Raw genomic sequence first — 27,129 nt, forward strand, 5'->3', positions numbered from 1 at the left:
GAAATAAATTTAAAATTAAAAGTGAGGCATTATTTTCCACTTATTAGACTGACCAAAATAAAAGTGGTGGTAAAGGTAAGAAGAGATGGCATTTATATGCTGTCATGCCACAGAGAACATGATAGGCAGTGATTATCTCAGGGACATACAAATGGGAGAAAGGAGGACATTTTTCCACTTTGTATATTATTGTAATGTCTGATTTTTTTAAAATACCACCTGTAGCACTTTTGTAATTTTTGAAAAAGTAAACCTATGAAGTTTATACTCCCTTTCTGAACTGGAAGCTAGCCAGCAATGTACTTCAACTATGTACTAACTACATACTCACAATATTTTTGTGAAGTGTTCACAGGATACCAGCTAGTTTTCATCGGGGTAAAAGTGGATTTCAGCATGTCCAACAGGAACTAGGGTACATTTCATAATCAGAAGCCAAGGAAACTCTGAATGAGATTACTCTGTCTATAATACGGTTGATATCTGCAGCACATTAATGACAGACTTGGGACAATCACCCAGGTGTACTCAGTTCTGAGGAACAACAGCCTTTCTGCGAGAGTCCCTGAGCAGTGCAGGCACCACTCTCCATCTTAAAAGATTCACTTCTTCATCTAAGAGGAATCCCCAGAATTCAGCCTCCCCAGGGTGCTCGTGCCATTACCAAACTTCTCAGGAATGCAAACCAAAAAATACATTTACAGAAGAGCTCCTCAGTTTCTGGCACCGCTACGTCCTTCCAGAAACAGAGAAACACTGCTACGGGCTGAACGTTTATGTCCCCCTAAAGTTTGTGTGTTGAAATGCTAACCCCAAAAGGTGATGGTATTAGGAAACGGGGCCTTTGGGAGGTGCTGAAGTCATGAGGGTGGAGCCCTCACGAATGGGATAAGTGCTCTTATAAAAAAGGCCCAGAAAGCTCCCTAGCCCTTCAGCACGTGAGGATACAACGAGAAGTCTGCAACCTGAAGAGGGCCCTCACCCATCCACACCAGCACCCTGATGCTGGACTTCCAGCCTCCAGAACGGTGAGAAATAAATTTCTGTTGTTTATAAGCCACCCAGCCTGTGGTGTTTTGTTATAGCAGCCTGAACTGACTCAGACAGACACTATGTTTAAAACTGAGAAGACCAGGTTCAAGTCCTGGTTTCTCTCCCCGCTGTGGGCCTGATGTGAGTCACATACTCTCCATGCCCCTATTCTTTTGCCTGAAAAGGAGCGTTAACAACACCTGTGCCAATGCCTTTCTCAGGCTGATGCAAAGCTGAAATGTGGTTAACGTGGGCTGAGAGCTTTCAAAGCTGTGACGTCCTCAATGAATGGGACTTAGTAGGAGATTTTCAAGGATGACACCTAGTTTACGTTTTTTTCCCGAGCTCTGGTTTAGCAGAACACTATCCTGTTTATAAGGACTTCAAAAAAAAAGCAGAGTTTTATGAAGTTTTACTTTGCGGTAATCATTGCTGGGCACTCCCGATATAAAGTACGTTAGAGGTAATTCTTTTACACTGGTGCTCATAGGTGATTTTATTAAAACACTAACATTTTTAAAGGCAGGACAACTAAGAAGCAATACTATTTGATTTATTAGAGATACCGTTATGGCACAGACTAGAAATTCTTTACATCTTCTCCAACAATAAAATGAGAACACTGATTAAATTCAGTAAAGACACTACTAAGAGGCAGGTATTTTGCAGGCAAGAAAACCTTTTATTTTAAACCACAAATAGTCAGCAGGTGGCCACAACTATCCATGTTTCATTAAAACCACATAAAACCTAGGTACAAAAGCACCACTAATTATTGCTCTAGAAAAACTGCGTGAAAAATTCAAATATGCACCGTAAAAACACCACAGTATGCACAGGACTAAATTCTTAAACCAAGTGCATGGAATGCTCAATCAGTTTTACACACAGCTTCCAACATTAAATCTGTATTTATTTTCCTTGAGGATGACGGAAATTTCCAAAAAGCATGACTATGAGAAAGTAAAACGTCCATCCTTATATATTTTTGTATGCCAACTAGTAGAGTCCTAAAAAATTAGCATGTACAAAATACTTGGTAAAAATAGCTTTTAAAAGTTGTCCCAAGAGGTACACAAGAGCAACCCCAATTTTTCACGACAATTCATTCTCCCTCGTTATCTACAGATTCAGTTTTCTGTGCCTGTGAAAAAGGAAAAAAGAGATACAGTTACTATTAAAAGTTCTAGAAGCCAAAGAAAAGTCCACCCCATCAACACACACACTTCTGAACACCTGTTTTTAGCAGCTCTACTGCAAACCTATTTCACCTCTGAGTGTAAAACAGACAAGGCAGGATTTATTACGCATACACTTTGCTGCATTTGTTGCTTTCTGCTTTCCAAACGACCACAGAAGCTCCACCTGCACGCTCCCACTGTTCAGAATAAAGAACACCACACTACGATCTGATTCTAGTCACTGCAAACATGCAGAATTTTCTACTGTACCCTGAACTCTCACTGTTTCAATCTGCCCCTTTACTGACAGTGTGCTGGGTGGGGTACCTCTGGAGGCTGAGACATTAACGGTTGAGCGAGAGATGTGGATCTGCAATAACATTACAGGCAATAAGAAGAGACATTATGAACGTGCTATCACCGGCTGAAGGACTGAGCAATTTCTTTTGAGACACTGATTCTATCGGCGGGAGGTGTTTGCGGAAAAGTACCTCTTCAGCTTTGGTTTCACCATTTTCAGATGGTGCAGTACCTTCCTTTCCAGCTTCCTGCTTTTCCTCCTTCTTCCCTTTAGCACCTTTGTTAATCTTTGTCCCAGGTTCTTTCTGACAGAGGATCAAAGCACAGGCAAACAGAGCGTGTTACACGTGGTGCGATGTGGGCTGAAATCAGTCAGCCTCCCTCCAAACACGGGGAGAGGACCCCTGTGGCTGGTACGATGGCTTTTAGGGGAAATAGGAACCCAATTTTGCTGGGCTTCAAGTGCGTTACACTGAGTCTCTGTGAAAATGCAACAGGCTGCCCAGCAAGTCCACAGACTTTCCCTTCCAGGAAAGCCCGGAGTCCCGTCCCGCATGTGGGGGGCCTCCCTCCCGCCGCAGGGTTCTGCCGTGCAGAGGGTGACAGCGGCGTCAGGGAAGCACGAGGCTTCGTGGGCAGGAACCCAGAAGCGCAACACCTCACATGGGGACCCGGGGCTCGGGTGACTACAAAGCTGAGACAGCACTTGAAAATGAAGGACCAGATGGCGAAAAGTGCCTGCTTTTAAGACCACACTACAGAAGCGAGTCCTGCTTCAGGATCACCTACTCGTGCCACAAGACACACAGTTTCAAATAACTCACAACACGGGATCATGTTCTGAAGAGCAGAGTACAGAAAAGCCCTTTGGGGTTAAGCTCCTTAATAATTCTGTGCTTCAGTTTCCTCATCAGCAAAGCAGACTATCTGTACCTACCTTGGCAGGACTGACGCCAGGGTTCTAGGAGAAAAGCAATCAGAACGGACCTGGCATATATAAGGGCCATATAAATGTCTGTTGGTATTTTTGCTCGTATTAATCATTATATGATTATTATTAGTCATCATACTGGCCCACTAGGAGTAATTATGCGGAGTCAGAAGCCCCTGCCACTCATCGACCTGTGGGCGGGCGTGTCGCCCAGGCCCAGGCTCACCCCTCTGAGGGTCAAGTGGACGGCACGATCCCAAGGCAGCCACCAAGCCCCCCGGACATGAGGCTTCTCAGAGCAACATGCTCTGATCTCCTTTGCTTTACTGACCAAATGGAAGACACACTCCTGGTAAAGCATAAAACTGTGCTTTGTGCGTTTGCAGAAAGCCCGCAGCAGCGGTCACAGTTTTCTAGTCAGTATATTTAGCCTGAATCACTAAATGGGCTCTCTCCTTGGATGACTTTTGGACATGGAATTATAATTTACTCATGGTTTAAAAAGCCGAAGTGGGGGGCCAGCCCAGTGACGCAGCGGTTAAGTTCGCACGTTCCGCTTTGGAGGCCCAGGGTTTGCCCGCGAGGACCTAGCACTCCTTGTCAAGCCAGGCTGTGGCAGGTGTCCCACAAATAAATCAGAGGAAGATGGGCATGGATGTTAGCTCAGGGCCAGTCTTACTCAGCCAAAAAAAAAAAAAAAGCACGCCAAAGTTGGGGAGGGAGCACCTCTTACCTTAGCAGACGTTTTTCTTGGTTTAGGTTCAGGCTTTGGTAGTGCGGGTTTCTGCAAAGATAAATCATACACGTACTGAAAAAAAACAGCCCTCAAGCACCAAAAGGAACACAAAAACTGCAAAAGACAACAGTCCGTTCTATGATTTCGTCATCTAAAAAATATTTCGTCCTGTTTTCAGCATCAAGTAACAGCATAAAGAAGTCTGTATTTTGTGACTGTTTTCATCCTGGGTTCTCAAGTGAACAGCAGGTGAGGTTTAAAAGCCAACTCATTATTCCCTGGTCCACAACAGCAATCCGGGAACAGGTTTAAGCTTCTCTCTCCGATGTCTCTGTACTTCCTTTTATCACAGCACAGCAGCAAGAGGAATGACTCAGGCCCTTGGCCAAATGACTCAACGAATTTGGTCACACTGGCCTTCCAACAGTCTAGAAATCACAGCACAATCACAGGCAAAGCCCGTCCGGTAATGAAGACAGCCGCCAGGGAAGGATTTCAAATCGTCCAGATCCTTCCAGCTCTGACGTGGATTTCCAGTTCTGAAGCCGAGCTTCTTCCAACCTTCATCCTCCAACACTAGCCCAAGGTGGAAGACGCCATCGCCCACCCAGACACTGGGCTCATTTGTCCCTAGAGCTTTTTATTAAGAACAGCATTATAATGAGAAAATGTCCAGGGTTAGCTCCCAAAGTTTAAGAGTTTTCACAGATCTTATTAGCCAAAGAGCCCACTAGGCAACTATTTCTCTCTTGCCTCGTGTGGTTCTCCTCCCGCTCCCGTGAGCAGTGCCCGCCTGCCCTGTGGCCCTGACCCGTCTACAGAGCCTCGGCCCTGGCCGCTTCCCCGGGGCCCGACCCTGCGTGGCACACGAGGACGCTGGGCAAGATAACCAGTTTAAACCACAGGTTTTCTATGGATATTCAGGGCAAATCTCTCATTGAGCTAGAAAAAAAATAAGTGTACATCTCTCCTGGCACTAGGAAGAATAGTTTTTAAATAGAGAACATGGGCCAGGGTCTCCCCAGTGCCTTGCGGTGGTTCGGGCTCATCTCGAAATCTGGCCCTTTTCATCAAGGGCTTGAAGTGAAATTGCAGATAGTTCAATTCTGGAACATTGGCTGTTACATATCACCTTTCAAATAAAAAAAGAAAACTGAACTTGAAAAGGAAGAAATGTTTTTATTAATCTTCTTATCACCTTAAATCTGTAGTCCGCTTCCCCAAAACAGGAGCTTGCATAGCTCCTCAATTTTTAGGATTTTAAAAATTTTGTTATTCTGCGCTTTGATATATTGTACTACCATACGCTTGTTTTTCCAATTTGCAGCAAATAATTTCCTTTTATATTATCTTCTGTAAAACAGCCACGTCCCCCCACCCCTCCTGGCGCAGCGTTTCCACGGGACAGGGAAGGCGAGGCCTCTCAGGAGGCCCTGCGGCAGCACCGCCAGCACGACCTCCGAGGAAGGTGCTTACGTTCCTGGCTCCCAGGGCTCAGGAAAGGCCTGGCTTTAAATTTTGGTTTCTGACTTACAAAGTCTACCCCCTTAACAGTTAGAGACTCATGGATACAATGGCTTTCAGTATAATCTGGAGTTAAATCTACAAAGAGTGAAAACCTAACCTCTGAAACGTGGTGAAATTTACTGCTGGACACGCACACCACCCCGGGGGGGTTTCGGCCAAATCGGGAGTCACTGTGCACACACGCACCCGCTCCTCCCAGCTCTTAATCTTCCTGGGGGCTCTGATGTCGCCTCCTTAGGGTGGGACTCCGTGAAACAGCGGCTCACCCAGCCCAAAACTCAGCTATACTTCTGAGTTGTGAGCAGTCCTAACACCCATCTCTGCTGTGCCTCCCTCCACCATGCCGGGCACAGGCGCTGGCTGAGGATGGCATCCAGGCTTCCCCGCAGGCCAGAGTCACCCTGCGTATCCCAGCTTTGCAATCTAACGCTGCCCTGCCCGGCCAAGAGCGAGCCTCTGAGCGGCAAAACAGAATCACCACTTTTTCAAAGAATCTCTAGTTTCGAAATGAAGGTAAAGTACACGATTCAGACAACCTTCTGAACATTCTGACTGAAGCAGGAGTCCTGGACAGAGGAGCAGAACTGCTGTCCACTTGAGCACATCATATGTGGAACTGGAAGGCCAGGGTTACTGCTCTTCTTTCACTGAGAGATCCAGCAACATCAAAGACCTCCCTGGGCTTCATATTCCCAGCAACGGGCTGGCCACGTTTTCACCAACACATCTCGTCAACAGAATTGCGTGGCAACACCGGTCAAATCTGCTAGAAGTTGTGAGCCAGGCAATTTCCAAAAAGTCAATACAACAACTCAAGGGAATCACCACCTTAATCTTCCTTTGGCTGCTGTGCTCTGGACAGAAGGAACGTGTGCTCCCAAGAACTCACACCAAGGGGTCTGAAGTACTCACCGCTGACAACCTGGCGGACCGTCTGGTGGGCTACAAAAGAAAAGGGAAAATATTCTTTTTGTGATTATACGCACCAAGTAGATTTAAAAAAAATCATTTTTAACATCTTACCTTGTTGAAAGAATATAACGTTTGACTCCCATCACCCTCTCCAGGTGAGCACTCTGAAAGATACCCCACGTCTCCCGGGCACCCTAAATCTCAAGAGGAAGTGTTTCCCAAGAGGGACAGGCACACGGCCCCAAGAAACGGCCTCCCACTTCAGGGTGTGGCAGGTAAGAAAAGGTAAGGAAGACGAATTTACGCTCTGACTCAAACCATAATCTACTTTTGTGACGAAACTGACAGCAAGAGCACTGAGGTCCTGTTTAAGATCTGGTTCCAGCCTGACTCTTGTTCCTTACAAATGCAGCCAAAGCTTATAAGTTAACACAAAGGACACGTCTAATTGTGTAGAAACCAAAACTGCGGGAGTTCCCTGCCTTGTTACCATGTTAGAAAAGAAAGTGACTACAAATCTTAGGCAGTGAACAAGAAAGACTTCCTTTTACCTGTAACAAAATAAACACATTTATTTATCTACCAAATGCACAGGTTTAAAAATTTAAATAGAGTAAAAAGTTCACTAATCTTTTGGTTTGGAAGTTTAGAAAACTTAGAGAAACAGTTGAGACTGGTATTTCTCAGGGAATCTTTTCTTCAACGATGGTACAAGTTAACAGCAAATGAGACTGCAAGAGAATTTAAAATATCAGAACTGTTCTAGGCATTTCAGGAAGAAGCATACAGAACTGACACGCTACTTACCATCCGCAAAAGACGGCTCCCCAAAGGATTTCACATTCTCAAAGGACAACCGCCTTCCCCACAAGTGTTCCAGAAGTGAACACTCCACACTTTTTACCCGTTTATTCACCGTTCCTTCTTTAGTAGAAGAGTGTACCACCTAACATATAGTAGATGCTCAAGAATATTTGCTGAAAAAATGAACTAGAGCTTTTTTCTTATTCTTGCTGCCTTACACAGACTTTACTTGTTTTAAATAATTTTTTAAGGGAGTCAGCAAAAATGGTCAGTAGGAGCCCGGGCCCTGGCTGCCGGGAATCAGGAGATTCTTGAAGCCCGCTCGGGTGAGTCCACGTCAGCTGGGCAAGCCAAACTGGAAGAAATATTTCTTGCCATCTCCACATCTAAGAACTTTCTTGCTGAAAACAGCCAGAGGAAGGTAAACTTATCTTTCTTTAGACTATAGAAGGAAATAAAGGGCCAGAGGCTCCATGAATAATTTTAACTCTGGGGTCTCAAGGAAAGATCACAGCTGGACGTGAGGCCGGGCAGTAGAAGGTGCGGAGGCCAGGAGGCGTTGCAGGTTAAGTGGTGGCTGTGATATATTCACTGCGCTGGATAAGAGGATGCACAGCTCGGCACACAGGTGGGGAGGAGAGCCTGTATCAGATGCTCCACAGGAAGTGCCGCGGCCTCTGGATTATCGTGGGTGCATTCACAGCGATGCTCTCACGAGTCGTTGGGAACTAGAACCCAAATCCTGTGAGGCCTGTTCAGTTGCGTGAACAGGTACCACTGAAGAAAAGGCAACCGTATCAAATTAAACTGGGCAGCAAGGGGCAACTTCTGCTTCTTCAGCATGCTTTCCAAGCGTGGAGGAGCAAAGGAACGCTGCCAGCTACCAAAAAGAGCTCAACCTGGAAGCTTCTGTGTGGCCTCAAGAACCATCCACAACATCTCCCAAGTAAAGTGCAGCCAGCAGAAGACTGCCAAAAAGATGCCCTCCGAGAGGAAACAGAGGGGTGACTGGACCTCAACGAGCCCTCTCCACTCGGCGTCAACTTAGTGTACCATGGTGGCCTTACCTCACCGTTCACCTCATCTGTCTCATGTCTGTACCCTGACTGCACAGGGCCGTCTTTCTCATGCATTCCTGTAGCTCCAATGCCCAGCAGGGGCCCTCAGAAAATGCTGAGGTGAAGGCAACGGGTGGACACCAGAAATGAGCAGCAAGTGTGAACTGGGGGGAAACGCTCAGGCCACAATTCAGTTACCACCCAACTTGGGTCCAGAAAAGGAGCTAAACATTAACCATTACTCATAACTGCCTCCCTATCCGCCACTGGTTGTCCTGAGTAAAATCTCACTGAAGTGAGGCCAAAACGTGAAAAGTTCCTCAACTGCCCTCCTCTTGCTCCTCTCCTTTCCACCCAAACATGCCAAAGAGGGAGCGTGATGCCAGAGCGCCCTCAGATCTCCAGAGAGACATTCCACCCACGGCACCACTCCGCAGGGCCTGAGGCTGTGCTGATCCAAAGAGCTCACTACCGCCTTCTAATTCAGGACCCGCACAAGAGATTCGAGATAAAAAGCCGAGGAAATGAAGGCAAAAGCGAAGTTTGTCTCTCTAGGCTGCCTAAACCAACCAATCTCCAAAAAGCACATCCTTCTTATATTGTAAAATCATTTTATGACTTCCTGCCTAAAATTTACCAGCTCTTCTTTCTATGCCATAAAAAAAAAGACTCTTCTTAAATTTTCCTTTCCAGGAACCATGGTAAGAGAATTTCTTTTTCACTACAAACAGTGGAACGACCCTTGCCCTCAGTCAGTCAGTGGTACTGGTTATGCATGCAAGTGTGAACACCTTCCCGGAAAGTTCCAGCAGCTTTCACAGCCTGAAAACCTATGAACGACTGAACTATATTTACTGGATATAAAATAGACTAGACTGCTATTTTTTCCTTTTCCAAACACTAGAATTTGAGGTACTTACTTGGGATTCAGGCTGTTGGGTAGGATTACTACAAAAAAAGATAAGAACTTTCCTCCATTTGTGATTAAGTGTGAATTTTCAGGAAAAGTGGTCAAAAGAGTGATTCTCAGGGAAGGAAGGGAGACTTTCAGAACGGAAAGTCACCAGGAGAGCCACAGAAACAGGAATGCGAGGGTCTGTCAGGCAGCTTACAGGTGCTGGGCACAAAGGAATTTCTCAGCAAGAGTAAATGATCACCCCTGGACTGGAGAAAATTCTGGTGAAGCCTACTCTGAAAGACAGAGAGTCTTTTATTTTAATGTCCTGACTTCAAACGCAGCATGGAAGTCGAATCTCGCCAGGACAAAGTTCACCGGGATAGCGAGATTCAAGCAGAATCACTGGACTTTGCTGAATACGGGTTGATGCACGTGGGCTGTTCCATTGGAATTTGGAAGCATTTCTATTTTTACAAGATCTCTTATTGCTCCTAAGCCTGACCATGTACTTCCCTGCAAAACCCAAAAGTCAAGTTGCTTTTAATTCCCCCAAACAAATAAGGAGCTAAATAGAAATTATCTTCTTTGCAAAACTGGGAAGTGGGGAAAGATGTGTATCAGAGCCGTGGCAGGGAACAGGGAAGACAGAGAGAAAGCACCGGACAATCAGACTTATGACTACCACAAAGCGGGCATGAGCATGGAGGATTTCGAATCAGGAGACTCAGATATCTTTCTTGGTTCTGCAATTAACAGGTTGTGACACTGGGAAAATCATGTATTTTTCTGAGAACCTTGTTTGCATTAGTAAAAATGGGGATGATAATATCATCTGCCTATTTGTTATCAAAAATAGCACTTCTCTGACATTCGCTATTCCCTTTCCTCGCTTTATTTTTCTTCATAGCAAATATCCAGTTATTTTATTTTATGCCCCTTCTCCCCCCACTAAGATGGGAGCTCCACGCAGGCAGACTGTAGCTTCTTTTGATCCCTGTGGAATCAGCAGGGCCCAGAGCAGTGCTCAGCAGAGTACTGGTGCTCAATACACTGACTTCTCTTGAGGAATGAATCTGCTGTGCTCTCCTTTTAGGGTTATCCTAAGGATCAGATAAAACAATGGATGTGAAAGGGCTTTGTAAACTGCCGAGTGTAGTAATTGTAATATATTGTTTTGGCCATTTATTGTCCAAGTACTATACTCTGCACCACGCCCTTCAAATATCATGACAGTGGAAAAGGATTTTCAAAAGAGGATCCCCCTGGAACTGACATCTATTCAATACAATCAAGTCTGTGCATCCTTAATGACATAACTAGAAGAGTCAGTCACTTCAGTGGGGGGAAAAAAATCAATCAACAGACTGTCTGACAGTTCTTATCCTAAACCAGCAGCTAACTGAACGACCTTTTCACTTTTCAAACAATTGGGCTGATGTCCTGAAGACCTATTACGAGTTTTAACCTGGTCTTGGCTTAAGTGAGAAGTAGTCTCATCTAGGAAAGGTTTTGTTGGCAATAAGATAAATTATTTTTGTTAGCAATAATACAAAATATTAAAAATAATTTAGAAATAGAAATCATTAAAACTCTGGGGCTAAAATAATATGTCTAAGACAGTTGCACAAGCAAAAATCTTTCACATATCTTCGTGTTTTCAGTGTAGAAGGACTGGAGAGACTTCGCCACCAAGATGTGCCGTGTGCGAGGGTTTGTCCGTCTTCTGAGTGAAAGGTCAATGTAAACGGCAGTCCTTATGGAGAAACCCAGATGCGTTGTGTGCCCAAATCTAAAAACATTAAGGCTCGTTACACTGAGCCAACTGCCCTACAAACTACAGTTTGCAATTTCCAAGAAAATTGAAGCATTTATCATTTTTTGCTTGGTTCTAGCATGTTTAGTGACTTGATTCTGGATCACAAACCTCACCTCCCAAATTGTTAGACACTGAAAGCTGGTAAATGGATGGTGGGGACTTGGTTACAGGCAGTTTTGTTTGTTTTGCTTTTAGCTTATTTCTTTATAGATACTGTTAAAGATTCTCCATGTGGCAGAATGAATTTCCTTGTACAAATCTTGTGTAGGGGGTTTTGCCATCATGACAAATTCCTCTGAATTATTAACAATATGAACTACCCAATCAAAGAACCTGTAACTAGACATTGTTTCTGTCTCTCTCATGACCCCGTTTACTTTATAATTTCAGGGGAAGAGCTGCGGTTTTTCCACACACTGTAAAGCTCTGTGCAAAAGTGAATGGCTGTCATCACAGTTACCATGTCATTTGCTACTTTTTCATCCATCTCCTCTTAGAAGTTCACGATGCTACCACGGAGGGTCAAAGGCAAGCTTGTCTTCCATGTTCCCAGTGTTCAGAGGTCTCTGTATTTAGCACACATTTCCCTGAATTATTGCCTAAGCAATTATCTCAAGTCCTAAGAATTTTCTCGATTAAAAATATCCAACTTTAACATTTTGACATTTTGTGTATCCTTCTGTAGTTTTTGACTTCAGAGATGATTCCTCTTAGGCAAATATTCCGAACCTAAAAAGTAATTTATAATTCACTCACTGGAGCAGAGAATTTATTAAATCAACAGTCTTTCATTTCCTTGCTGTGAAAGGGAGACTTTGTTCTCCTTGATGAATTTACCTATTATCTTGCTTTTTGCCCAGAAGGAATTCAAAGTATCTGCTCTAACAGACAGCAGGACCAACAGGTAGAAATATAAACAACCTGGAAGTTGTAAGTGGAAAATGCCTCATCCATGTACCCCACTGAAACACACTAGGCCAAGCGAGACTACACAGCGACACTCCTGTCTGGTATCTGCGGTCTCAACAGCCTTGTTTAGAAGAACGTTCATTCAGACGCAGACAATCATAACAATATCAAAAATTCCAGTTAAATCACTAAATACAGGATGTCAAAGATACACTCACCTCCTGTTTAGTTACTTTGGATCCATCCTTGCCCTCTGTACTCTCCGGAGACTAGAAAGAAAATATTTCAGTAAATTGTATTTAAATTGGAAAACACACATTAGAGGGAGATTTGAAAAAAAAAAAGCTATTTCAATTCTCTGGACCACATAAGCCAACAGATATTTTGTGGGGGAAAAAGTACGTTTGTAAAAGGATGTGTTTTTACACACACACATACACACGCGCACACACACTGCACTTATCTGCATAACTGCTCTAATTTTAGACCAGGAATATGAAAGAACTGAGATGAGCCCCTGTTCTCAAGGTACACTGTCCCTAAGGAATTTTCCTTGATCTTTGATGATTCTACCACCAGTTAAAGAACAGGGACCCAGCAGTCAGAGGCAGGGGTGCCTGGGATGCAGCGCACGTTCTAGTCACTTGGCTTCTCTAAGATGAGGGCAGGATGCTGGGAAAGCCCAAGCCAAGTGCAAAGCATGCTTGCATCCCAGACTCGCTGGCTTTGATTTCTAGCCCATTTCTTGATATGACCTGACAGTGTGTCATGGGTTACTGTATCTCCATTATCAACTCCAGCGTCTCTACCACGCTCCCAGCCTCTGCAGGATAGCTCAGGGCCCTGCCACCCCAGCTGATCTGTTTCCTCATTTTGATCCATCCCCTGAGGCAGCACCTGCCCACTCTCATGACAGCTCAAACCCAACTCCTTCACAGGCTGCACACAATGGGGAAAATATACCTAGATCTATATGACACATCAATTATCTCAATATATTTTTATTGGCTAAAGACAATAAATATGATTCAAACAATTAAATTAATTAGAAAATTAAAGTATTTAACACAAGATATGAATAGAGTTCCCACCAGGGAAAAATACAAATAGCAAACTGACATTGGGCAAAATGTTTGGCTCAGCAAAATAAAACAGCTATGTGGTAATACCTTATATGATAAAATGAGGAAAAAAGTTAAAAGATCATGGAACCCACTGCTTGGTGGGGCTGGTGACACTGTAAATTAACATCATATTTCCAAAGAACAACTTGGCAATATGAAAAAAACACAGAGGACTAATCAGACGACGACCCAGTAATTCCAATTTTGGAACCACGACTCAAAGAAAGAAACTGTAAAAGTATGGTTTTATTTGTACTGTTTCTAAAATGGAGTAACTGGAAACAACTCACTTGATCAATTAATAATAGAGAACTGTTTAAGCAAACTACTAACCATTAATGCAATGAGATTAAAAATAGTCTATGTGAATACATGGACAGTCCACATAAAGTAATGCTAAGTTAAAAAACTTAGATTACAAAATAAGATGTAAAACATAGGTCAGAAGTATACTAAGTCTTTGGGAAAGACAACAGCTCTTCTTCAAGGCAAAGGACACGGTGAACCTCCTCTTCTCCCCGAGGGCTGCCTGTTACCCACAGTCTATCATCTGCTCCTCTCCAGAACCTTCCAGGTCCACACAGTTCTCCCGTTTCCCAAATCAACCAACCACTTTCCCCTCCTCCATGGAACCTTCTCCATGAAGAGAAACAGAGCTTCCATTTTCTGTTCCCAACTCTCAGGCACAGGAATGTCTGTTTCACAGATCTCCTGTTCCAGCGGTCAGCTGAGTTAGACAGCAAAATCTTAGAAAGTCTGAGCACATGAAGACAACCCCTAGGTGGGCCTTCGGCTTTGCTCACTTCCAAGGCTACAAACTCGCGCCTCTGTTGTCCAGGAGCACTGGGCTCTTGTCCATACCTGTCAGGCCACTCGGTAGATTTCAACCTGGGAACCCTCCACCTGTAACTGACAGGCATTTAAAGAAGCAGCGCATAGCTATGGTTGATGTTAAGTGACATTTAAAAAAATAAAAAAACTTACGTTAACGACATTATTTTCAATATTCTCCTATGCAATGGATTAGTGATAGGGAATATGATCAAGACCTCACTCTCTAAACACTGATCTAATAATGTTTGTATTGGATGCAAATTATTGAAAAACAGAAACTTGGAACGACACCACATGAAAAAAGCAGGTATAACCAAAGGTGTTAATGCCTTCAGACGAATGAATGTAAGACTCTAGATGCGAACAGCTACAATTCCAGGCAAAGCTGGTTTCTCTGGCAATCTTTCCACAGCGCTTTCTACTAACAAGCATGCAACAAATTTACAGTCAGGAACAAGCCAACTGATCTTTACCCTGGGGCCAGTGCAGCAGTGTGGCCTGAATGCAGGGCAGGACACCAGCCTGAACCCCGGCTCTCCACTTGGGAGCTGTGTGATCTGCGGCAGCAACTTGATCACAGTGGCTCAGTCTCTTCATCTGTGAGTGACAGATGGCAACGACATCTAACTGAAAGGGTGATGCATACAATCAAGCAAGATGTCGGAGAGAGAATTTCATAGATTGTGAATTGTTATGCAGATGTTATGCAATAAAAGATACAAGATCTTAATCAGTCTTCTGAATTATCAAATATGAAATTATATTCAAGAGCCTTAAAGCTGAGCACATTTCTTTACATCCAGATTCCCCACAATCTTGTCATCTGTTTTTCTTGGACAGAGGAATAGGTATACTACTCTTTCAGAAAGACCTACCATTTCAGGCTGGCTGATCACACACCCGGTCCACCATGCACACTTAGCCATCAGGCTGGGGGCAGGAAGGAGGGCATGGTATGAAGGGTTGAAAACAAAAGACCCCAGTTTTTGTCCTTAGGGATTGGGAGGAGTAAACACAAAGAAGAGGGGGAAACAAGGCTTGGGGGTGTGCACAGATGACCTCAGATGTGCTTCAACCTCTAGGGGGCTGATGGGAAAGATGAGGAATTCCAAGGCAGAGGGGTTCTTGCTCCACTCCCCAGGACAGGGCAAGCTCATGCCAAACCAGTTAGAACCCAGAATGGACAAGAGGGCAGAGAACCATGGTCAAACAACAGGGTCTCATTCCCATTATCTGAAGCTCCTTCAGCAACCAAATGGCATGGGTACTGAGTTGAGAGCCAGCAAAGGGGAGGGGGACACATATGGTGACCAGACGGAAGGCACAGCAGGAATTCTGGGGAGCCTGGAACACCACTGAGAGCTGACCTGAGGGCAAGTCAGCAGGCAGGTGGATCACTGAGCAACTGGTGACCGGATGGGGACAGAGAATTGGCCAAGAAGGCCCGAACTTCGGCAAAAAGCAACAGGAAGTTGAATTTTTTTTTCATTACAAATTCTGAAAATAAAAGTAGCCTCATGGAAATAAAAATACCTCAAAACATAAACTCTAGAACAGCGAGAGCAGAAGAAATAATGAACTGTCATAGACCGCTGAGGAATCAGCCCAGAATGCAACAAAGAGCAATAAAGAGATGAACAACATAAAAGAGAGGTTAGGACACGTGGTGGCTCACTGCAGGGCTCCACATATACCCTAACAGACATTTCAGAAGCAGAGAACAGATGAACTAGTAGGAAGGAAAAGACATTAACGGCTGAGAATTTTCCCAAACTGAAGTCATGAGCCTCCAGTTGGAAAGCTCACACCAGGGAACAAACTGGAAACAAAACAAAACAAAACAAATACAATGAGACATACGGTAATAAAACTACAGAACGTCAAGAAACAGAAGAATCTTAAAAGTTATCAGTTAAGAGATGGACTATCTAGAAAGAATTACTTCTCACCAGCAACCACAAATGTAAGAAAATATGGAGTAACGTTCAAGGAGCTGAGGAAAACTGTCAACCTAGAATTCTATACCCAGCTATTATTCGAGAGTGAAGGCAAAACAAAGACATTTCAGAATACAAATACTAAGCGAGTTTACCACCAACAGAGCCTTTCTTTCAACAAGGGTCTATTAGTAAGGGATCAAACTCAGAAATACAAAAATGAATTCAGATAGAAGGAAATTATATAAGCAGAAAGTATAAAAGACACAGGTAATCTAATTAACCATTACCTGTAGATAATAATAATACCTATTTTGTGTGTGTGTGTTTAAAATGTTTTAATAGAAATCCTATACCAGTGCTGTATAGAAGCACAACATGTAATTTCAGATTTTCTAATAGTCACCTTAAAAAAGTAAAAAATAGGGGCCAGACCGGCAGTGTAGCAGTTAAGTTCGCACGCTCTGCTTCAGAGGCCTGGGGTTCACTGGTTCGGATCCTGGGTGCAGACCCACACACCACTCATCAAGCCATGCTGTGGCAAGTGTCCCACATACAAAATAGAGGAAGATGGTCATGGACATTAGCTCAGGGCCAATCCTCCTCAGCAAAAAGAGGAGGATTGGCAGCAGACGTTAGCTCATGGCTAATCTTCCTCAAAAAAAAAGTAAAAAAATAGGTGAGGGGGCTGGCCCCATGGCCGAGTGGTTAAGTTTGCACACTCCGCTTCAGCGGCCCAGGGTTTCGCCGGTTTGGATCCTGGGCACAGACATGGCACTGCTCATTGAGCCATACTGAGGCAGCATTCCACATGTCACAACTGGAAGGACCCACAACTAAAAATACACAACTATGTACCGGGGGGCCTTGGGAGAAAAAGGAAAAATAAAATCTTTAAAAAAAACAGGTGAAATTAATTTTAATAATATATTTTATTTAACTGAACATATTTAAAATATTATTTCAACACAAAATCAATACACAAATTATTAACAAGGTATTTCACAAACTTTTTTGTACTAACCTTTAAAATCTGGCATGTATTTTACACTTATAGCACATCCCTATTCAAATGCTAAATTTTCACCAAGAATATCTGATCTGTAGTTAGTGTTCATAAGATATTTAGTAGTTTCACATACCCAAGTTGTTCCCAAAATATTTAAAATTTTCTAATATCTGAATCTAATATCAGGTTTTAAATTTAAATTCATTAAAATGAAATAAAATTGAAAAACTCAGTTCATCCTTTTTAAGTGCTTCAGAGTCGCAGGCAGCTAGTGGCTGCCATACTAGATAGCACAGTTTTAGACAATAGCCACCACAAAGGACGAGAGTAGGTGACCAGATCAGCAGTCAGAGCATGCTAGGGCCTGGTTTTGTTCTGGAGGATGACACAGACACAGAATAATTTTAGATTCTGTTAAAATAAAATTTAAAGATAGCTATTAAAAATGTTCAGAAGAAACTGGATCTATAAACTTCCAAATCAGGAAGAGTAGAATAAAGCAAACTTTACCAATAAAAGGCAGAGAAGGAAAGCACAAAACAAAGGCAAACATAGGATAAATAGAAACCACAAAATAAGAAAAGTCCCAATGTATTAGTAATCACAGTATAGCTAAACAAATTATTCTCATTCATGATGATACCAAGTGACAGAAGCAGCAGAAGAATACACATGTATGATTACACTTTTACAAATTTTAAGACAGGCACAAATCAGTATTAGGATTTATATATGACATACATATCGTAAAGGCTTAAAATCATGGACTGGAAGGATACTCATCAAATTCATGATAATGCTTATCTCTAGGGAGGCTGATAAGGGAAGGGAACCAAGACGGTTTTTCAAACTTGATTTGTAACATTTTATTTTTTTAAAAGATTTGAAGCAAATACGATAAAATGTGCAAATCAGTGAATTCTGATTGGTGGGTAAATAGGTATGTTATATTATTTCCTGAGTTTTTCCGTATTTAAATTTTTTTCCAAATAAAAATATTATCAATATAGGAAAAAAAAAGACCAGCAGCAAACTCGCTCCACTAAGTCTAGTTTAACCATGCCCTAACATGAGCTCTGTGACTAGATTTACTCATGGCATTTTCTGTACGTCCTCAATGGCTTATAAATCTGGCTCATACACTGCCTCCTCCTTTCTGTTCAAGGCGTATAATTCATAATTGCTTCATCTGTGCCAATATGAAGAAACTGGAGTTGGGCAAGAAGGGAAGCCAAGAGCCCTCAGACGCAGATTCAGAACTCTCGCTCTGGCGCTGGTGGCAGGAGAGCTGGGCAGAGAGGGCAAGAATGTCCTCAGCAGCTCACGAATTGTACCATACACATTCTTTACACAAAGATGCCTGAGAACATGAAAATGGACCAAAGGGGATACAACTGTATTTTTCCTTAGGACTACAACAGGACCAGCAGTTCTTATCAGGAAACCAAGAAAAGAAACTCGGAGTTTTTATCTATAGACCACCCCTAAGGAATCAACAGGAAAAGCGACCCCACGCTGAACTTCTCTTTCAATATATGGCACTTACCACCATCCAGAGGGTCACTGTTGGGGTCATGAGCCCAATTTTCTCTCTCCAAACTGAGGAAGGTATCAGAGAAGACAGGAAAATCCTCACGACCTTCAACAGTTGGTTGGGAACAGCTCTAGACGGCATCAGCATGTGGATTTGTCACTTCAGAGAAAGACACAGGGTGTGGCAGGAGGCTGGGAAGAGTAAGGCTAGTACCTCCTGGCGCCATGTTTCTTAGCCACACAGGAGAAGAAACAGGGCAGCTCAGGCTTCTGAGTGCTGGACCTTATATTAAAGTTGAAAAAGTCTTTACTGGTAAGCGTAGGCTCTTAAGAGCTTTACTTTCAAGATTTTAAGTGACAAGAGTTATTACTTCATAACTTAAGTGAATTAGTTGAGAGCCTAGAGTATGTCTGAAATTCAAGTAATCATTTGCAGCAGCCATAGGACAACTCCAGTCTCAACTCCTGGATTATCCATGCTAACGTGGAAAAGCTGGGAGTAGATATAACACTGCAGATAAACCAACAATCATTTCTTCTTCTTTTTTTGGTAAGGAAGATTGTCACTGAGCTAACATCTCTGCCAATCTTCCTCCATTTCGTATGTGGGATGCCTCCACAGCACGGCTTGATGAGCGGTGTGTAGGTCTGTTCCCCGGATTGGGGGCCATTGAAGCGGAGAGTGAAAACTTAACCACACCACCACCAGGTCGTTCTCAGCAATCACTTCTTTTAACCTTGGGGACATATTACTTTGAGATGATTTTACTCTAACTTGCTGGTCAATATTTTAAAATTATTGGTTTTTTATTATTTAAAATTTCTTTTAAAAGTAATTTATATTTTCTGTTACAAACCGAAGACTGGAGAAAAGAAAGTAGTCCAACAGCGAGCTGGTTAGCAGAGGAAAAGCATTCTAGGACAAAAAATCCAAATAACCTATGCAGAGAAAGACCAAGACCTGTCTATAACTATGTCACTTTTCTGCTAAAATGAACACACAACTCAACTACTTGATTCACACAACATTAATTTCCCTCCACAGATGGGGGCAGTGTCTATGAAATTCTTATGCAGTTTTTCAAATAACACGTAGTTCCCTTAAATCCAAATACTCCTATGACACATGAAACAGACACCGAAAATTTTACTCAGAGCCACAGGACCACTGCTTAACATTGGCATGGCTGTGCTTCCTTCTTCCTGTGGGTGCAAGTTTGGGAGCCTCCAAAACTGCAACTGCTTTTTAAAAGAATCTTTAAAAATCCAATATTCAGAATTAAGAGATCACATGCAGAGGATTAATAATCAAACTGACGTTCAACTTCTTTGCTACCTCCTCCCCTGCCTGTGTCTATTAAGTTCATCAATGTCTAAAAACCCAAATTTTACTTATTACTGAGGTTATGGCTAGAATGTCTTCCCAAAATAATATTTTGCTGTTCACAATTTTATCAAAGATAAAAGTAACTGAGTAAGAATCCTGCTGTAAAAGACTCTGGATGAACTGAAATAAACAGCATCTCTCTTTTCTAAGGGATAGTTTTAAGAAAATATCTCACATTGTCTTCAGATATAAAAGATCACCAAAAAAAAGAAAAAGCCATGGTCAAGGATATTCGGTGAAATTTTATTAGTGTAACTATACATAATTCAATAATGGGTGTATGACATCAATATGAAATAAAAAATTTAAAATATTTTGCACCTTCTTCCGGTCTGAGTTGCCTCTTTCATGAGCGTTCCCTTTTTCTAGGTGGTGTGGTTTGGGATGGATAGGATCACAGAGGATGCACTTGGCTGAGGTCAGAAGCCTGCATTCCAGCCTGGCTCATTTCTCGTGTCCCTGGGCCTGAGTTTCTTCACAAGTAACACGAAGAGGAGGGACCTGCAGATCTCACTCGCTGACTGATTTAGCTGCTGCTGTGTCCTTATTAATCACACTAGGAAGGGTCATGTGTATATCAGAGGGATGCCAGGTCCGGGGTCTTGGACAAGAGAAAAGGACAAGAGAAGAAACCCAGAGAAATAATCATAATCATAATCTTAATAAACATGTATACTGCACGTATGTGCAAGGCAATGATCTAAGCGAGTTAATCCTTACCACAATCCTCTGAGGTCGGTAAAATAGCATCATATCCATTTTATAAATGAGGAATCGAGGTCAGAGAGGTTAGGCAACTTGTCCAAGATTACCCAGTGGTAATGTTGCTGGTAAGTGGAAGAGCTGGGATTCAGACCCAGGTAGGCTGGCTCAGAGTTCATTCTCTTAACCACTACACCACTCTAAGTGGTTTGCGTTAGTTTTCCTAATTCCAAGACTGGGTGCAGATCTGGGACGACAGAAGAGCCAAGGGCTTCCAGTTTGGGGAACAGTTTAATCTGTAGACTTCGCCAAGGAGCACATAATATGCAATGCTCCCATTCCGTCTCACTCCTGTGCCTCTTGGAATAGTAATAAACAATTTCCCACAGGACAGCCTAATGCAAAAGAATGAAAGTGGACCATCACCTTACACCATGCACAAAAATCAACTCAGAATGGATTAAAGACTTGAATGTAAGACCTGAGACCAAAAACTTCTAGAAGAAAACATAGGCAGGACGCTCTTTGACATTGGCCTTATTAGCAGCATATTTTCAAGTCCCATGTCTGACCGGGCAAGGGAAACAAAAGAAAAAATGAACAAATGGGACTACATCAAACTAAAAAGCTTCTGCACAGCAAAGGAAACCATAAACAAAACGAAAAGACAACCTAACAATTGGGAGAAGATATTTGCAAACCCTACATCAGATAAGGGGTTAATATCCAAAATATACAAAGAACTCATACAGCTCAACAACAAAAAAACTAACCCAATTGAAAAATGGGCAGAAGATCTGAACAGAGATTCCTCCAAAGAAAATATACAGAAGGCCAACAGGCACAAGGAAAGATATTCAACATCATTAACTATCAAGGAATTGCCAATCAAAACTACAATGAGATACCTCACTCCTGTCACAATGGCTATAATTAACAAGACAGGAAATAAGTGTTGGAGAGGATGTGGAGAGAAGGGAACCCTCATACACTGCTGGTGGGAGTGTAAACTGGTGCAGCTACCATGGAAAACAGTATGGAGATTCCTCAAAAAATTAAAAATAGATCTATCATATGATCCAGCTATTCCACTGCTGGATATTTATCCAAAGAAGATGAAAACATGAATGCATAAAGATACATGCACCCCTGTGGTCATTGCAACACTACTCACAATAACCAAGACTTGGAAGCAACCTGGGCGCCCATCAGGAGATGAATGGATAAAGATGATGTGGTATATATACACAACGGAATACTACTCAGCCATAAGAAACGATGAAATCTGGCCATTTGTGACAATATGGATGGATCTTAAGGGTATTATGCTGAGTGAAATAAGTCAGATGGAGAAAGTCACATACCATATGGTCTCACTCATAAGTAGAAGATAAAAACAACGACAAACAAACACATAGAAAGAGACTGGACTGATGGTTACTAGAGGGAAAGAAAGAAAGAAACATTAATGGGAAATATTATGGAGTAACTGTTAAGAGTAAAATTCTTGAGTGAAAGAGGGCTGGCTTAGAATTCCTGGTTCTAGCACTTCCTAGCTTGTGACCCAGGGGAAATTCCTGAATCTCTCTAAGTCCCAATATTCTCACTGTGTGTGTGAAAGGCCACACAGGCTCAGTGGTTAAGAGAATGGGGTCTGGAGCCGGGCTGCAAGGCCTGCACTCTCCGCTCAGCCGTTCCCTGCCAGGGGGCGTCTGTAACACGGAGGAGTGAAGAGTATACACCTTACTGGGTGGCTGGGAGGATTCAGCTTATTAATGCGAAGTGCTCAGAACAGTGCCTGAGTCATAGAGAGACACCTAAATGTTCTTTACCGTGGCTGTCAATATTGTCTGTGAGATGAGCATAGTCTCATAGAATTGTTGTGAGAATAAAATGAAGTAATGAAATTATACCACAATACTTCCCATATATGTTTATTTCTAATAACTACGCGTATTTTCACTTACACTAAGGTGCCTAATGAATATAAAGCACACAGATCAGGCCTGGAACATCCAGGTGTTTATTAAATGGTAGCTATTTAAATTTTAATGGTAATAAATATATTTGTATGTTGTTACTAATATATTTCTCTTAAAATATTAAATTTTGAAACCAATTTTGAAATTTAATACCTTTTTCTCTATTTCCCTACTTCTGAATCTACATGTCATTTACCTTATGTGTAACTGAACATGCATCTGCCTTGGACCTATCTAAATGGCTGTGTTTCTGGACATGTCCACAAGATCTAAGAATACTGGACTCAATAAATACCTTGACTAGGAACCAATAGGTGATTTGACTGAACTCTTCTAAGAAGACAGTGAAATGTACAATAAATAAACAGCCGGTGAAAAAGGAATTCAACATTTTGATTTGATTTGTTATCTGCAACACTGATTTTTAAATTACTCAGGAGACTAACATCATGGTTCAACATACTAGGTACCATGAAAGCAGACAGCTTAAATGGTATCTATTTCAGTCACCATTTCCAAATTGTACCCTGCAGGAAAGTGGAATATATTTAACTCTGGTGTAAACGAAAGCAATGTTTTACCGGGAAAATACAGGAAAAGAGGATCACTTGATAACTGATTTGCCAAAGGAATTTTAATGTTATACAGAGATATTTTTAAACATATTTTTTTCCTGTGAGAAAAATCAACCATGTAAAAATGCACCAGATTAAAGCTTATGTTCTTTCAGAAACACGACCTGTGTTATTTGGTTGTTGAACGTCTACTCGTATAACTGCAGTGAATTAAACATCCAGGGTGAGCTCTGTTTGCTCCCTATCCACTGCATGTGCCATTCGTCCTCCTACAAAATGGAAGCTTAGTGCTTACTGCAAGCCTGTTATTTCACTGCAGTTCTCTTAATAATCATAAATATCAACAAGATAAGGAACATCCATTGACTGCTTTACACTGTGCTAAGTACTTGCATTCAGCATCTCACTTAATTTCCCCAACAACCCAATGAGGTACAAGATATTTTTCTCCCAGTTTTACAGATAAGAAAACTGAGTCTTACAGAATTAGGAATTTAGAAGTTCGGGGAGAAGTTAAGTAACACAGCTAGTAAACAGTAAACATCAGAACAATACCGGATCATCTCTCCAACAAGTATATGAAATAATTACACTTACTCCTTTCTTCTCTTGAAAACAACTCATTCATACACTTGCTCAAGTTACACTACCGTGCTAGGTGCTACAGGGGATAAAAGAGAGATCAGGGCCATCAAAGACTTCATGGGCAAGTTGAATTAGGAAGATCACACAGTTAATTCAAAATAGGTAATCACTCAAATATCATGTGCCAATTTAGAAACATGGTGCCAGACAACCACCTTTAAAACACAAGAGAGTGGTTAAAAGAAAGGGACCAAGAAGTCACTGAATCTTTCCTAAGGAGGGAAGGCAGCTACTGCACACGATCTGATCTCAACTGTTCTAACAGGCCTGGAATTGAACTTCCTGACAGTAGTTCAAAGAAAGCAAGACTTGACCGATCTCCTTCAGTTACAAACCAGCCCTGATCCTCTTGAGATTGAAAAAAAGAAAAAAGCTATAACCCCAAACCCTTTTAACCAAACAACTTTTTGTCAGTGTTTATTTCGGACATGCAGTCTGGTCAAACCTTTGAACGCTCATAGCTCATATCTTTTCTTTTGGCTCATGATCACTTCTTGCCATAAATTATAAATACTTGCATATGTATATTACCTACCCTGTCAGACTGAAAGATCCTTAAAAATAATGGCATTTACTCATTCACTTCAAAATGAGTTGGAAAAAAACAATAATTCACTTACTTTCCCAAGGTGATGGTATCTTGCATAAAGGTGATGCTCAATAAATGTGTATTTAACATGGAGTCAGTGAATTCATGGATGAATAAAATGTACAACCCTGCCACATTTGTCTTTACTTCAACCAGGTTTTATATCAGTATTAACTCAATTAAACTCAGCAAGCATTTATAAATGGCCTACTACATGTCAAGCCCTTTCATACGCAGACTGGTAAATTCAATATGGTTAAGAAGGGAATTCTCCCCAAACCAATTTATAGATTCAATTCAATTCCTATCAAAATCATGGCATGCGTTTTTGTAGAAATTTACAAGCTGATTCTAAAACGTATATGAAAACGCAAAGGATGCAACAGCCAAAACAATTCTGAAAAAGAATCTATTGGAGGACTGACACTATCAGACTTCAAATCTTACCATAAAACCACAGTAATCAAGATAATGTGGTATTGGTGTAATTAAGGATAGACAAAAAGACAATGGACCATGACTCAGAGCCCAGAAATCAACCCTTACAATTATGATGAATTGATTTTCGACAAAGGTACCTAGGCAATTCAGTGGGAAAACTATGGTCTTTTCAGCAATTGGTGCTGGAACAACTAGATATTCATATGCAAAAAAATGAATTTAAACCCTTATCTCACACTATATACAAAATTAACTAAAAATGGATCATAGATCTAAATATAAGAGCTAAAACTATGAAACTCCCAGAAGAAAATATCTGTGACCTTAAATTAGGCAAAGATTTATTAGATATGACACTAAATGGATTTCATCAAAGTTAAAAAACTTCCGTTCTTCAAAAAACATAAAGTCAAATTTTTTTAAAAAGCCACAGAATGGAGGACAATATCTACAAATCATATATCTGATAAAGGACTTGAATCCGGAATATATAAAGAACTCTTAGAACTCAATAACAAGACAAATAATCCAATTAAAAAATGGTCAAAATATCCGAATAGGCATCTCCCCTAAGATACACATTATGCTAGTAAGCACAGGAACAGTTGCCCATCATGGTTAGCTATTATGGAAATGTAAACTAAATTCATCAGAATGGCTATAAGCAAAAAAAACAAATACTAGGTATAAGCAAGGATGTGGAGAAACTGGAACCCTCGTGCATCCTGGTACAATCACGTAGGGAAACAGTCTGTAGTCTATTAAAATGTTAAAGACAGACTTTTAAATCACCCATCAGTACTACCCTTAGGAAACTTCCCAAGAGAAATGAAAATATGTTCATGCAAAGGCTTACATACAAATTTCTGGCAGCATTATTTATAATAACTGAAAACTGGAACAGTTCAAACTTCCATCACCATGTGAAACAATGAACAAAAAGCAGTCTATATGTACGATGGAGTATCAGTGGGCAATAAAAAAGAATGCAGCACAGACACAGGCTACAGCATGTATGGACCCTGAAACACTGCGCTGACCGGAAGAAACCAGACACTGAAGACTACATACTGCCTGATTCCCTTTATATAAGATTTCCTCAAAAGGCAAAGCGATAGAGACAGAAAGTAGATCAGTGGCTGCTGGGTCTGGGGTGGGAGGGGGGACTAGATATGGTTTAAAACTGGACTACAATAATGTTACACAACTCTACAATTTTATTAAAAGTCATTGACTTGTATACTTTGAATAGATGAATGGACTTTATGGTAAGTAGGTCAGACCCCAATGAAGCTTTGTTTTTTTTAAAGAAATTATACTGCCATCAACACCGCTTGACAGTGCTGAAGTGTCAGCACCCTCAGCACCAGGCAGTGATATTATCAACCTTTTTTTAAATCAGATTGGTTTAAAAAAATCACATCTTGTCATTCTTAACAGTACACATTGCTTTGATTTCTAGTTAAACTGAACATTTTCACCTATTTGAATCTGTTCTTTTCTTTTTTTTTTGAGGAAGATTAGCCCTGAGCTAACACCTGCAGACAATCTCCTCTTTTTTGCTGAGGAAGACTGGCCCTGAGCTAACATCCGCGCCCATCTTCCTCTTCTTTCTATGTGGGACGCCTACCACAGCATGGCTTGATGAGCGGTGCCATGTCTGCACCCAGGATCCGAACCAGCGAACTCCAGGCCGCCCAAAGCGGAACGCGCGCACTTAACCGCTGCGCTACCGGGCCAGCCCCAGAATCTGTTCATTTCTTATCAGGATATACATCTTTTCCTTAAGGACATGTGAAACTACCTTTTGAAAATAGCAAACTTTCTTCAGTCATATGTGGTACAAATATTTTTCCCAGTTGTTCATTAAGTTTTAAAATACTGTTAACAGCGGTGTTTTTTGGGCCATATTGAAATATTCATTTTCATGTACGTAAATGTATCTACATTTTCATTTATCTATATTATCATTTTCATTTCAGCATCTGTCTCTGTGTTACGAGAAGCGATATTCCTTTGAAAGAGTAATCAGAAACTCTAAGTATTATTAGTCAGGCACCCTCAGCCCTACCGGCCTTTCCACTGTAAGAAAACAGATATAACTTAATTTCAAATTTCAAAGCTAGAGGCAGACAGCCTTTTCTTCCCTAAACTTTTATTTTAAGGTAAAGAGACACTACTATTTACTTCCCAAACTCAGGCAAATTGCCTCATTGGAGAATTTCTGATGTCATACGGTAGACATTTCCAATACTTCTAGTGATGAG

The 27,129-nt window shown here is 41.6% G+C and overlaps 1 protein-coding gene across 6 annotated transcripts in view; it reads right to left on the bottom strand.

The window, feature by feature from the left end:
- Positions 1 to 1,693: 1,693 nt before the first annotated feature.
- HMGN3 (high mobility group nucleosomal binding domain 3) overlaps positions 1,694 to 27,129 on the bottom strand; it is a 29,010-nt gene continuing 3,574 nt past the window's right edge. The window contains exons 2-7 of one of the 6 annotated variants that reach the window (XM_005596801.4): positions 12,323 to 12,373; positions 6,620 to 6,649; positions 4,178 to 4,228; positions 2,705 to 2,818; positions 2,541 to 2,583; positions 1,694 to 2,176 (exon numbers count right to left, since the gene is read on the bottom strand). In XM_005596801.4, coding sequence (XP_005596858.3) covers positions 2,163 to 2,176; positions 2,541 to 2,583; positions 2,705 to 2,818; positions 4,178 to 4,228; positions 6,620 to 6,649; positions 12,323 to 12,373 — 303 coding nt within the window. In that variant the 3' untranslated portion in view covers positions 1,694 to 2,162. Of the gene's footprint in view, positions 2,177 to 2,305; positions 2,819 to 4,177; positions 4,229 to 6,619; positions 6,650 to 12,322; positions 12,374 to 27,129 lie in introns of those variants that run through there. The other 5 variants (XM_014733890.3, XR_011422059.1, XM_001499096.7 and 2 more) reach the window with 5 other exon arrangements.

Source organism: Equus caballus, chromosome 10 (genome assembly GCF_041296265.1).
Source record: "Equus caballus isolate H_3958 breed thoroughbred chromosome 10, TB-T2T, whole genome shotgun sequence".
In the NCBI taxonomy this organism is placed as follows: domain Eukaryota; kingdom Metazoa; phylum Chordata; class Mammalia; order Perissodactyla; family Equidae; genus Equus; species Equus caballus.